Here is a 14,587-nt window from a genome sequence, read left to right on the forward strand (position 1 = left end):
AACCCTCTGGGGTCTAAGGGAATTTTGGGGTCCTTGAGATGTTCTGACATGCCCTGACATTTGTGCTTTTTTCAGTTGCTTATAAACATATTAATGGCAAAGGTGTAATTACACTATATTTAGCACAAACAGGGCTACCATAATATGTGAGCAACGTGCATGTACATGTTTGTATTTTTGAGAGAATAATGTTTATGCATGGTTATTGAAAAAACTAAAAACTAAAGTTTCTGAAATAAGGCCACAAAACACATACTAAATATGTGTCAATAAGACTTTTGACTAATGGATGTCGTTGCCTAGAGTTTTTTCTTCAAAATGATGTGAAAATCATCCTGCCTAATCATTCACATAACACAATACATTGATTTAAATCTTGTAAAACACTTTTTGTTTGGAAAGGCAATATGCACAAAGGGCGTCAACGATTCAACACCATCATGCATATTTAGTGATTCACACCTGAGGAGACAATGGGGCCCGCATACTTAATGAGCCATTCATTCAGGTGTGTCACCTATAGCCACAAGAAAGAATGCAAGAGCATTGGTTCACAGTTGGAAGCATCTCAATTTTATTTTATTTTTCCACAAATTGTGCTTGCAAATTGTATAATATCCAAGGAAAATATGTCTAGTAATTGTGCAGTTAATTCTCATACTGCATTTTCAGTTTTGGAATATGTATCCTCTCCCCAAATTTGTCAATAATAAAACACAATAAAAATTATTTAAAGAAAAGGCTTATATTTACCTTTTAACATTTGTTTACATCTACCTTGTAAATATATATATTTTTTACAATTACAACAACAATTCAAGTGTAATCTTTCTTTGTAAAAACTAAAGTATACATTTTATCATACATATTTCAAAGTTAAGGATTCATTACTTTGAATATAGCCTACATTGACAAAACATACTATATTTAACATATTAGCAAAAATTGGCAAACAAAAGCTTATTTGAGGTGGCAGATATTTTACAGTAAAAATATATAATCTATCCAAAACTAGTCAATGAAATGTTGTCTTTCATATGTCTGTAACATAGGTCTTTCGTTTTTATTATAAGGAATATAAATGTTAATTTGCAGTTTAATACGTTGCTTATACAAATACATTTTATTTCAACATATTTCAGTCGATTTTTACTCATCTCAATATAGCAATACAGTTTGCTAAAAGCAGATCATTCATTCACACACAGAAACGCGAGTGTGCGAGCTGTGGTAAACAGCGCATCTCTGCCGTTCATTCATTCACACAGAAACGCGATTCACTTGAGAATGAAAAAAACTTACTACAGTATTCCTCAGCTCAGCTGCATTTGCTCCTCGAAATACCAGCACTTCTGAGGTACATTTTCCATTATTATTATTATTCCTCACAGCGCTGCGAGACGGTGTAAACAAGTACAATGATCTGTATAAGCTTGATGTGTTTTCTCGAGCCGATATGGGGGCGTTCACAGTTTGCACGGATCGCCTCAGTCATTTGCGTTTGAACAGCGCGCGCTCTCCGTGGGCGGAGTCACATTAAAAATAATTAGCTGAGATGAGAACGACTGACATCTCTCTCTTTTCATAAAGATTACATAAACAGAGAATATTTGTATTTTATAAAAATTACTTCATTTAAAAGAAGAGAATTCAAGCTTCATGCCTGTGTGTCTGTATGTCTGTTTGACTGAGTATTCGCTGAGTTATGGTTCATTTTCGGACGCGTTTCAGAATGGACCTCACTGACAGAGAGGAGGCAGAACTCGCATCATGTTTATTTTTCTTTATTTGGCGAAAAGCACAACACTGTTTTTATTGTGAGTATACACAAAAATAATACACACTTAACAGGATCGATTGATGTATAACACAAGCATATAAGATAAAAATTATTATTATTATTATTATTATTATTTTTTTTTTTTTTTGCACTGATAAGGAAAAAAACGAGCCTATCGCGCCGGCGCGATAGCCGACCTCAGGGGTTAACTAAAAATGTGGATGCCACATTATTTGTAAAACTGAAGTAGTATGTTGTAAATAAATTAAGTGCATTAAGTAAACATTCATAAAACTGAAAGTCAGTGCGCTTAATATTCAACAATATTATTGATCTGCCTGCATTGACACCTTTGTATGAGAACTGAGCTGATCGATGACATCACTGTTTTCTCCAGAGCTGCTGTATAGATAAATTAACTAAATTAATAACGAATGATTTTTACAACCTAAATGAATCAAGTACTTCAAGAGCTAACATTACTGTAAAGCCTAAACAAATGTTTTATTATTTTCTGCAAGCTGGAGGCGCTCTTATATCGCCATGCTCACTCCCGCTTACTTCTGAGACTTTGGCCGTATGAATGTATAGACCCCTTTTGCGCGGACGTCACAGTTACGTCACGGGCGCTAGCTGGAGGCAAAACAAACGGAAAACTGGAGGCGGCCAATACAAACCAGCACAGATTCGGCTACAGCCGAGCTTAAATTATTATTTTTATTATTAAATGTCATCTTGTTGTGTTGTTGGGTGCAAGAATCGATGAAAAATGAGTATGCTGTATCTGGAATTTTTATTTCTAGAAAATATTCATATCATTAAAATTGCACCGTAGTGTTACTCTTTACATTGTCGTCTTCTTGGCGCTGGCTAGGCAGAACTGCGGATCGTACCACACAAGTCTTTACATGACCATTCAGCACATAGTTATAGGCATCTAAATGTATATATATGCCCTCAGTTTCTCTTTACCCTCGTTTTCTCTATCGGGTAGGTGTAGAAGTCAGGCCACTCAACCGGAGGTAGCGTTAACATTAATCCTGTCAGATCGTCCATTGACTGAGCGTGTACGGTCATCTGGTTCCGTCCGTTAAAATGAACTTTTGCAAATAACAATCGCGGTCCTGGACAGTGAGTGACCTTGCACATTAAGACAAAATCGGATTTTCAATTGACAAAATCATTGTTAAAAACAAGCTAACAAAACTTGCAAACTAGCGTTAGTGAAGCAGCCAGAGGGATCTTTCTGCCTCCAGCTAAGCCCCGCCCACACAAATACGTCACCATGTTTACCAACTGTAAAAGGGTCTATATGACGGGCAACTGTTAGCGTTGTAGACAGCGAGTCAGCGATCTACAGGAACTGAGGAGGTTGTTTGACACAGAGAGATTTCATTAAATGTTAACGTCATTTTAAATCCGTTTAAAACAGGATTTTGTTATTAAAGTATCGATACTATAGGTTGGAATATCGATACACTATAGTGAAAAAAAATATTGCAATAGTAAGCTGTATCGATATTATTGCTCAGCTCTAAACCATATACACTCCTGCCTCAAGCCACTAACTGAATATTTTTCAGAGATGAACTCTAGTCATATCTTCCCAGAAGCCTTACCAGACAGACATTCCTATGCAAATCCACATGATGAAGACTGGATTCAGAGGCAGGAAAATACTAAATACTATTTTGGGGTCATGTGGGTTCACTGGTTTCATTTACTAATTCCATAATAATAACAACAACAACAATTATCATCATCATCATCATCACCATCCACCCCACACAAGAGTAATTTTTATATATTTTTTTGGTAACCCTTTACAATAAGGGTCATTAGTTAACATTAGTTAATGTATTGCATAACATGAACTAACCATGAGCAATGCATTTGTTACTGTATTTGTTAATCTTTGTTAACGTTAGTTAATAAAAAATACAGCTGTTCATTGTTAGATCATGTTAGTTCACAGTGCATTAACTAATGTTGACAAGATTTTAATAAAGTAGTAGTAAATGTTGAAATTAACATTAACAAAGATTAATAAAGGTTGTATGTGTGCAGTTAACTAATGAAGTTAACTAATGTTAACAAATGAACCTTATTGTATTGTTACCAATTATATATATATATATATATATATATATATATATATATATATATATATATATATATATATATATATATATATATATATATATATATATATATATATATATATATATATATATATGTTTTGATATTGATTCATAATTTCCACTAATTTTCCAGGTTTGATAGTTCAATACAGGTTTTTAATTGCATTTAACTCCATTTTATAAATCCATATTTTTTATACACCCAAGTTAAAGGTGACTTTCACAAGTGCTGACTTTGGCCTTGTATTCTGATTTTATTACCTGAACATGCAATTTTACGATCTCCAGCAATGTGATGGCTGGAAATTTGGATACTGATACAGCATTTCAGACGCATACTAATTTCCCTGCAGAATAATAAATCGCATTACACAAAGACCGACTGCAGCTCCGCTATATGTCTAACTCGATTAAAGAAATAAGCTAGCCAATTTAAGGCTATACATTATATGTAGCTAATATGGAATGTTAAAATTAAGCTGATTTGAAATTTGAAAAGTAACATGAATATCAACTCAGATTATCAGAAGGAAAAAAAGGTGATGGAAAAGAAAATAGCCCTGAGATGTTCTTTGCATTGGGTTTTGTGACCAGGTGTGTTTGAGAAAGGCAAATGAAGTAGGTGGGGGTTTTGGCTTCATGTTCACAGAAACACCACAAACATCCTTAATATTCACAGCTAATCTATCGATGGAGTTCTTACACAAATCTCGTGTAGCACGTCATGCGGAGAAAGAACAAGGCACGAAGCAATTTTCATCAGCAGTGCTGTGATGGACGGGGTGGCAGAGATGCTGTGTCAATTTCCATAAATCTCAATCACATCAAAGGTGCGAAAAACATGGTGATATACACGTTTTGTTGAACTTCAAAAAGATTCCTTCCACCCTGATCACTCTGCAATTTTAGCAAATATTTTGGCTTGAAAAATAACAACAATGAAAATAGAAAGAGATACAGCATGGGTCTTCAAAATGTTTCAGGCCAAGGACTCCATTGCTGAAGAGAGATGGAGCAGTTTTTAACAGTATGCACCAATATGAACATTTTGGCCGATACCAAAAATTCTTTATATTTGAAAGACGATATCCGATATATTGGCTGATAAATCTAAATTGATATAATTTTTTGAGAGCCTGATAACGAAAACAAAAGGCTTACCATTAAAAGCCATGTCCCAAGCACTTCAATAAATCAAACATATACAATACAGTTGCCTAGTTTGAACCAGTGTAAGATTCCTTAACTTAAAAGTTGAAAAAATAAAATAAAATAAATTTAAAAAAAAATCTATTGCCTTATAAAAAAATTAAATAATGCAAACAAGTGATAGGAAAACACGTAGAATAAAAATGCATTTGCCATGGATAAATAAAATGGAATAGCCTAGGCACGAACAATAATGACATTATTTTAAATAAACCATATTGATGATGAAAATAATATGAGAAAAAAAAGTGTTAGTTAATAATACATCAAAAAATTTGGAAAAAGAAACATCTAAAATTAATATTACCGTTTTAAATAACAGCATTGCTGTTTGAGCTGCACTGAAGTACTAAAGTGCTGTTAGAGGGTTAATTAACTCAAAACGCATCAGATATTTATAAAACAAACATAAAATCTTAAGATACATGCTAGTCAGAATGTGTAATTCTTGATGTGGATGCACTCTTCCCGTAACAACCCACTGTATGCAAACTAAACCCAAATAATTTACGTTGTGATGTTTAAGCTGCATTCGCTGAAGCTAAAGATGGTCATGCTTTACTACCGCATGAATTAACCTTACCAAACGCATCCTATATGAGGATCAGATATAAGTTATCTTTGCTGTCGGGTGGAATCCTCGCATCTCCAAAACGGCATATTTTTTGAGTTATTAAACATTGTATCGTTAAAGATGGTATTTTACCTTATATTGCTATCATATACTGTTGTGTACCAACATTAATACAACATTTCCCCAAAATTATATTTAATCGGAGATACAATATTTATGACTTGGGAGCAGGGAGATACGAGGTTATGCTGTCATTGATAAGAGTGGTACGGACACAGACGTCGCTGCTGCCAGCAGTGTTCATCAAAGTCTGCGGTCGCGTTGAGCCTTTTGATGAGAGACAAGGCTTTGAGAGCTAATTAAAGCTAATGATTGTGGTTACATACATCTTCCTAAACTCTATTATAAATGTTTAAGAGCTATGAGTGATGCAATAAAACGATAAACCGACTAGGTTGTCTAATAGGCGGAAATTAATCTGCACGCAAACTAAAGCCCTGCATTTCAGCCCGAGCCCGACGGGCCCCAACTTTTTTACGCTCCTAGGGCCGGGCTTCGGGCCAATTTTCACGTCATAGTTCACATGCGGGCCGGGCCTCGGGCCTTTTTGGGGTTATCCTTCTTTTTATATTTTTAGACATTAATTAAAAAATATATGAGAAGTTGACGTCGACGATAGAAAAACAAACATAGAAAGACATTTAATAACCTCATAACTTTCATAATCTTATAATTACACTGACATGATTGACATGACAGTCGCACGCACGCACGCGCACACAGAAGGTTTCCCGTCAGCGGAACCAACGATTCAACTCATGTGCAAATAATGGAGAAAATTAAGAGAAATCGCAGAGTGATAGAAGAGAGGACTGGGTTAAAATCTTCCACTGTGGATGCTATTCTTTTTCTTCACGATGCTCTGTAAGAGACTGTTCTAACTTTTCGTTTGATTGGACTTTATTTTCGTTTAACTGTTGGAAACTACTGGAAAAAAGAATGGCCATGTTCTGTGGTGCATTTTTGAGGTAAGATAACCTGCAAGTTTGTTTTTGATTTATTTTATTTAATTTGTTTAGATTGACTATTGCTCATTTCGTTTGCGAGCGCTGTTGCGAGCAGCCTGAGCCTGCCTCAGTATTTCAAAAAAAAATTACTCACTGTGGTTTAATAAATAAACATTAAAAACTAACTGTCTGTGTGATATGCTTGAAGTGTTTTATATCTATGGATTTTATTGTAGCTAAGTAAAGTATTAGCGTTGATTTGAGAGGCTAAATTGATCAAACATGTTTTACTCGCTGTTGGCTCGGCTTGCTTGGTCGTAATTTTTTTTTTTTTTTTTTAATGCTCCAAACATTTGTCTAAATGAACTTAATAAAGAAATGAAAAGAAAAGAAACATAACTAACAAAACGGACATATTTTAATGGCAGTCTGCCGCTGTGAAGAAGAAAAAAAAAAAAGAAAAAAAAACGGGCTCGGGTCGGACTCGGGCTGATAATTCTGATGAGCTGTCGGACACGGGTCGGGCTAGGGACTGAGCGTCTCGGGCCAGGGCCGGGCTCGGGCCTAGATTTGAGGCCCGTGCAGGGCTCTAACGCAAACAAAGTCGGCGGTCACGTTGAGCTTTTTGACAACAGAGAAGGCTTCAATAATTAACCAAAGCTAACGACTATGGTTACATACATCTTCCTAAACTCCATTTTAAAGGTTTAAGAGCTATAAGTGATGCAAAACAAAAAACTATGAGCTGACTAGGCTGTCTAATAGGCGGAAATTAGCCTAATCTGCACACACTTATCTTCGTGGCTCACAGGCTTCATTCTGCACCGAAGCATTACAGCTATCGATTTTTAACAAAACAGGCCTACTCAAATGTATGTAACCTAACTATTTTCACTCGTTACTGTCTAAAAAACAGACAGAGTTATCCAAAGATAGGTTTACTTGGCGCCAGTAGACAGCCCTTTTTTCTCCCATAAATAAAAACCTTGCTACTTGGGGTATTTTACATGCACAGTGCCAACTTCGAGTCAGTAAAATAATAATAAAAACAATAATTTAATGGTGGTATCCAAAACATTTAATTCAATTCAATTCAAGTATTATATTAGATACATTTTAAAACTTCAATGTATAATAAGCCTAGTAATAATACGCCTAGAAATAAGTAGATATTTAAAATGCATCAATAACTGATATCATAGTTTAACACAGAGAAAATCATAGTTAAGGCTTGCTTTACGTGTTGCTCATCAAGGATTTCTTAATCGTTGCGACTTTCAATCTCGAGGAGACAAAATGCCGCAGAGGTGAAGAAGAGGTGGAGTTACGAGACTTCTCAGACAGTTGAAGTGTCCAATGGAGTTAAGAGATTTGCTCTCAAGCTATTTTCAACACTTTAGATTGGTTAATAATTTGTAAAAATAACAGACCCACGTGGGGACTGACCAATAGCATCGATCTGTGAAAAAATATGAAATTGACAAAATTTGGACATAGGAGGTTTCCACCCGAAAGCGACGTTATGTAACTTATATGGCAGACTTGTGCTGCAGGTGTTGCACTTAACTGTATTATCCTTTTCAGAGTGATTCCAATAATATTTTAAGCAATTCAAAACCAGAACAGTGCGTATCTAAAGTGAATCAGCTGAAGAAAATAATCCATTATTTATCGGTTGAATATATCATCCTAGTTTTCTTATAGGGTTGTTAAAGGTATTGTAGGTAGGATTTTTATAAAAAAAACTTATTTTCCAAATTTGTTTAAACGTTATTTATATATCAAAACATAATTAAAATGTAAGTACTCTGAAAAAGAAAGTATAAAAATCGAGTGTCTGTAGACCTCTCACGACTGTTTTAAAGACAGCTCATTATTTCCATTCACTCCACCCCCTCCCTTCTGGGCTCCTTCCAAAGCCACGCCCCCAAAACACATGAACGCGCGACGCCGACCGCTGAGCTGAAGACGCATTATTTACCTGAGACGAGCGGAGAGGAAGGAGCACAGTTCATGTAGTGACATGTCAGAATCACATGTAATAAAAAAAATCTAACTTTATCATTATGAAGATAAACAAATAAGATGTATTTTAGTACTCACTATCAAGCTAGCATATTGATATTGGTAAAGTTTAAAATATATATTTTTTGATTCGCTAACGAGCTAGTTATCTATAAGGCAAAGCTAAAAACGTTTTTCCATTACCATCATTTACACTGTGATGAAGATGAATTTCGTGTAAGATTCATAACATATATGGTGTTCTGCATGTAAGAGTTTCCATGATGAAAGGATTGTTGACTCTGATGAGGACTAACGTTACACTCCAGAGACAAGTACCGCATCGTCAGCTCGAGGACAGGTCCGGGGTCGAGGGCGAAGGAGAGGAGGTCGTGCAAGAGGCCGTGCAACTAGGGTCCGAGGATATTGACACGCGTTTTATTCAAAGACTTTTTGTTCATTACCTTTTCTAGTACTGTCTTCCTTTTTTGCCTTGTTTGCCTTCGCTAACTGCATATGCCGGTAATGTGAATTTTTGATTGCTCTTTCTCTGCCATTGTTTTGCTATTCCTAGGTTCCGTGCCTCTTGAATTCCTCAAATCAAACGGGTGCGCGCGCATATGGGCAGATCCTGTGTGGCAAAAGGGTGGTTGCCATGGTTGCGAGAGAGTGACAGTCGCCTAAGCCAATCCTTTGTTTCGTCCCGAATGGAAATAATGAGCTGTGTTTAATACAGATTAAACGGTCTAGAGTCACTCGATTTTTATACTCTTTTTATCAGAGTACTTACATTTTAATTATGCATTGATATATATAAAAAGTTTAAACAAATTTGGAAAAAAGTTTTTTATAACAATCCTACCTACACTACCTGGTCAAACTGTAATTGGCCAACGCCCAGCTGTACCTATATAGACCACATGCTGAAGGCCCCTGAGATGTTTTTATCAGCTAAACTTACATTGTAGGTCTCCAGCTTCACTCGGTTCCGGAAGACAAAAGTATTGAAGTTTGCATGCTGAAAGACCTCGTCAAATGCAGCTTCGTTCTGTAAAAGCAAGGCAAGACAATATTACAAGAGGCTTATAAACAAAACATTTTAAAATAACAATTTTTGTCTCTTAATATAGAGCACTCTATGAGAGATTGGATAAACCTCTTGGATTAAGATCTCGTTAAAAATCCTTGGGCTTGAACACCTATCCTAAACCACAAAAAGAACTTCAAATTGATATAGAATGTGGTGCTCTTCAGTGTCTCAAGGCCAATCCTCAAGGCCACACTTTTATGTACCACACGGATGGAAAACATGAAAAAAAAAAAAAAAAAAAAGAGTGAGAAGCAGGCAGAAAGAAGAAACTCACAGAGTCCTTGAGTTGGCCAAGATAACTTGAGTTTTGGCCCAGAAGGGTCTCAGCACTTTCCTGAAAGCAAGTCACCCATTGGTTGTCTCCAAAATCAGCGACATTGGCCTGACAAAGAATGAGAGGACAATTAATAAAAAGCACAAAAGAATGAATTCATGCCTAATTCCTTAGAAAGTCATTCAACATTTAACAACAAATCAGTAGATTTGGCAGTGAGATTCAGAAAAGTGAGACAGACCCTTAACATCAGATAAGGGCAACAACAACAGAAATTGACTTTTCAACATGTCTGGATGCTGGAACCAAATAGAGCTTAAATGGAGTTATGACATTAAAATTCTATTTTTAAAATATTTTTAGCTGCAGACCAGTAGTAAGGATTTATTTATTTGCCCATTCCTGCCCTGTCCCAGAATTCAAGATGCAGCTTTAAATACAAAAAGGAGCAATTAACAAAACACTCTGAGCTGATTAACAGCAAAACAGAAATAAATTGGGCTCAAATGAGCAATGCATTTAGAGCAGGAAAATAGCAAACTCTGCAACCATTCATTTCAGAAATTACTATTTTCAGAGAGCATAAAGAGGATGGCAGAGATATTTATTTTATAGGAAACCAGAGAATACTGACTGGAGGAGCTCCATGTATTTTTTCAGAAGGGGCAAAAGAGCCAAGGGCAAGTCCCTTACCGAGAGCATGAGGCGATATTTGAAGTCTGGAAACTCTTTGTCGCATTTCTCACAGCGGTACATGCCATTCTGCTGGTCCACCACCTTCTTGTTGCAGTCTTTAGTGGGACAGGCCTGATACAAGCAGTTCTCTTTTCGGATGTAGACTATGGTGGCGATGCAAGAGAAATAATCAGCCTGGGAAAAGACAGTAGACATCACAATTTAAGTATAGGAATTTTTTTTTTTTATATAGAAGCGTAAAAGGAGACATTAGTACTGTTTCTGCAACAAAGCTGATTCTATTAAACACACTAGCAATTTATTACTATTTTGCACATAACGAATAGTAAAGACGGTATGTCTAAACGTTTGACTGGTAATGTATTAAATCTTTAAAGTTTTAGTGATATATGCAAGACTTGCATAACATGATATATATATAAAAGTAAAAAAAAAAAAAAAAAAAAAAAATGCAACCTAGTTGCAAAATGGGCCAAGTAGAAAGGCATATAAAAACACTAGTTACATTAATATATAGACTTTTAAAAGTGGGATATGTAAAGCAGAGCATAATGCATAAACATAAAAAGGGCTTCTGAACAGGACTGGGGGCAGAAAGAAAAGAGCAGCCGTAGAGCACCTGGAGGGGAGGTCAAAGGCTCTGCGCTAAATGTATGCAGAAGAGACAATAGGAGGACAGGAAGTTCAGAGCCATTGGGGCTGGAGATGAAATTGGAGAAAGCAATACTAGGAATTATTTTGTGCAGTTGGCACTTTCACTGAATACGGTACACTTTGGTGTCCCAATGACTTTTCTGAAAGCCTTAGAAGCAAAAAAACACCAAGTTTTTGTTGTGACAACTATTAGATGAGCCAAATAAACTATTATCTAACAAAAATAACAGCATAAGAGTTTTGCATGAGACGATTTGTAATGTTTTCAAACATTTAGTCATTGTAAGAAAAAAAAAAATCAAATACTTGCTCTCTTTAATATTTGGGAAATATGTTTATCAACAACTACAAACCAACATTTGGTCCTAAACATAACCACCTACTGATAGCTTAACGGGTAAAAAGGTTAGAAAATTTGTACACTGAAAATAAAATCGCCATTTTAGGCCCTATTCTGTAGCCTTTTCATGGAAAGTACCTCATCTAGCACAGTAGATGGAGGGTGAGAAGAGAAAGGAGGTGAAACTAAAAGTCTTAAAGAATCAGCTAAGGGCACCTTACTATTTTATACACATCGCACATTAAGAAAAAAAGATGGAGGACAGGCACAGGAGACTGCGGATTACAAGGTGAAAAAGGGGTCAGCGTCTGGACCTGAGCATGGACTCCGCTTGTCACAAGGCTCTGGAGAAACACATTAAATCAATTTTCCTACACACACAGCACCCATGTTTACCCTGGTGACAACGGTGCTGATGAGAGCATTAAGATAAAATCCCCCTGCAATGACCTACAGAGAGCTCAAGAAACATTGCTCAGAAACTCAGGTCTTGATTCATATTTCTGCAGTAAAACTGACTCTTTAATGAAATGCAAAAAAAGGGCACTTTGCCTTTCCACGGACTGAGAATTCAGCTCGCAGTGGATTTATCATCTCTCTTTAGACCATAATCTATACAGAGCCTCTGGCAAAGTCTTAACCCCATATTTTCTAAGGAAATGGGATACAAAAGCAACAACAAATGGCAAAAACGTGTTCCTACTGTAATTGATTTCTCTTCTAACAGGTTTAAAGCTGACCACCCAGTTGTTTCGCTTTGAGAATTCAACCCCAATTAACTTCTCAAAGGGCTAGAATTGATATTCCATGCCACGTCAAATAAATAAAAAGCCTCTCAGAAAATGTGAACGACAAAGGCAGAAAGCATAGAGAAAAAAAGGCTTGAAATTCAATAAGTGAAATATCATCGTAAATTACTGTTATGTCACTTAGTGAAAAAAAATACCTCAAACATTTCTGCCTCTCTGAAATACAATAATTAATCCAGTAAATTCCTATGTAATTATTGTCATTTGTTTGGTAGATGAATGGGTCCTCACAGAGGGTGCAGAGAAGAACATTATTTCTAGTTTACTGTCAATGTGGCTGACAATTTCACTTATTTTATACAAGATAGAGTTGCTGTTTGTGAAGTCAGAGCAAAAAGAAATTTGTTTCATCTATCAGCATAGAAGGAAAAATGCATATGTACCATTAACTGAATCAAACATCATGAAAACCTCTTGCTTCCTATATATATTTTTTTTTAAATGCACTATTTTCAGTAAGAACCCGTTTTAAAGCTGCAGTCCACAACTTTTTTTGTGTTCAAAACGTACAAAATTTATAAAAGCGAGTACATCATGAATCCATTTTCCAAACCGTGTTTTTTGTCTTATCCTGAGTCACTACGGTACACTAATAATAAGTGTTTATATTCTGACTTTATGTTTTAGACTGGTACGGGTAGTATCACAGCGGAGTAGCCCAGTACCAGCATGACTCGTCATAGACATAAACAGAGAGAAGTAACTCCGGCTACAATGTTTTTCCGCAAGACGCATGCAGTTCTGTTTATTTACCGCTAGAGCGACAAAAGTTACGCAGCTTTAAATTCCCAATGTGATTTCCATACCTTTTAAACATTTTATTTCCATGATTTTTCCTGATTTTAGTTGATACTGGATAAGAACGAAAAGGACAATATCTTCATAAAGATTTCTTAAAGTACAATTCCTTGCTGATATATGAAATATTTTAAAAATGAATACGAAATAACCATGACTTCTCCAGGACTGGAAATCTATTTTAAAATTCTTTTCAAATAACTTTGACAAGGAGTTGCATTATGGCAGCATGGGACAGAAAACTAGGACAACCTTTTTTCGAGGAATGTAGTTAATTACAAAGAACTGGCTGTGAGCTTTTAGCGACCTGACCTTGTGTCCCAACAGAGCAGAAAGGATGAGATCAGGGTGAAAACATGAGTGCATCTTATCTCAGAGAAGAAACTTTTATGAGGTTAACGCACAGGCCAGTGGTCCATCACAGCCAGGTATTTAAGTATAGACTTTTAAAAAACATCCAGTGTCTCTGTGCTAAATCAAATACTTTTTCACAGTACAGAAAGCATACATCAGAGATTTACAATGATGAGAACACAGTCCTCCCATTTTTCACTCTCATCTGATTTTGAGACTTCATTCTGCGCATGACACCCCCCTCCCCTTTTCATTGATGTACTCTCTCTCTATAAGATAGTAATTTCTCCTTTTCTGGACATCCTCTCTTTAATATTGCCACTCAAACACAGATTAGAATCTCCCATCATCCATGACTAAATAAAAAACAGCCTGTTATGTTTAACTCTTGTCTCAGGTATAAAAGAAATAGATCCTTGAAAACAAAACAATTGAGTCGATATGGAAATTGCCATCTCTTACAAAAAAAAAGTCATAGATATTAACTTAACATTACAATAATAAACTCTCTCCAACCAAACAAGACCAAGTTAGGTAAACACACAAATTAATATTAATTTAGTTTTAATAATTTCATTTAGAAAAATAAGTTAAATTATTTCTAAATTAAAATTATTTTGCTGCAATATTCAAATTGGCATTTACAATTGTGAAATTTCTTTGGTACTGGTCTCATCCAAAACGTTGGTATCGTGACAACCATACTCCCACATATATGCCACAAAAAAATTGAAATAGGCAGCAGACAAGGTCAGACTTATTATGCAGCTTATCTAGTATAATCTCTTAATTATTAGGCTCAGTAAATGGAGTCCTGCTAATCTCCATTCTCTATCTCCAGCACTGAATGAGAGTAA

At 35.8% G+C, this 14,587-nt stretch overlaps 1 protein-coding gene across 1 annotated transcript in view; it reads right to left on the bottom strand.

Annotated features, from left to right (window-relative positions):
- Positions 1-14,587, bottom strand: part of rpa1 (replication protein A1) — a 44,843-nt gene that overhangs the window by 4,614 nt on the left and 25,642 nt on the right. Inside the window, exons 14-16 of the mRNA XM_084126956.1 lie at positions 10,773-10,949; positions 10,080-10,187; positions 9,677-9,763 (exon numbers count right to left, since the gene is read on the bottom strand). Coding sequence (XP_083983082.1) covers positions 9,677-9,763; positions 10,080-10,187; positions 10,773-10,949 — 372 coding nt within the window. The remainder of the gene's footprint in view (positions 1-9,676; positions 9,764-10,079; positions 10,188-10,772; positions 10,950-14,587) is intronic.

The sequence above is a fragment of the Abramis brama genome (genome assembly GCF_963993115.1).
Source record: "Abramis brama genome assembly, chromosome: 10".
NCBI classification, from domain to species: domain Eukaryota; kingdom Metazoa; phylum Chordata; class Actinopteri; order Cypriniformes; family Leuciscidae; genus Abramis; species Abramis brama.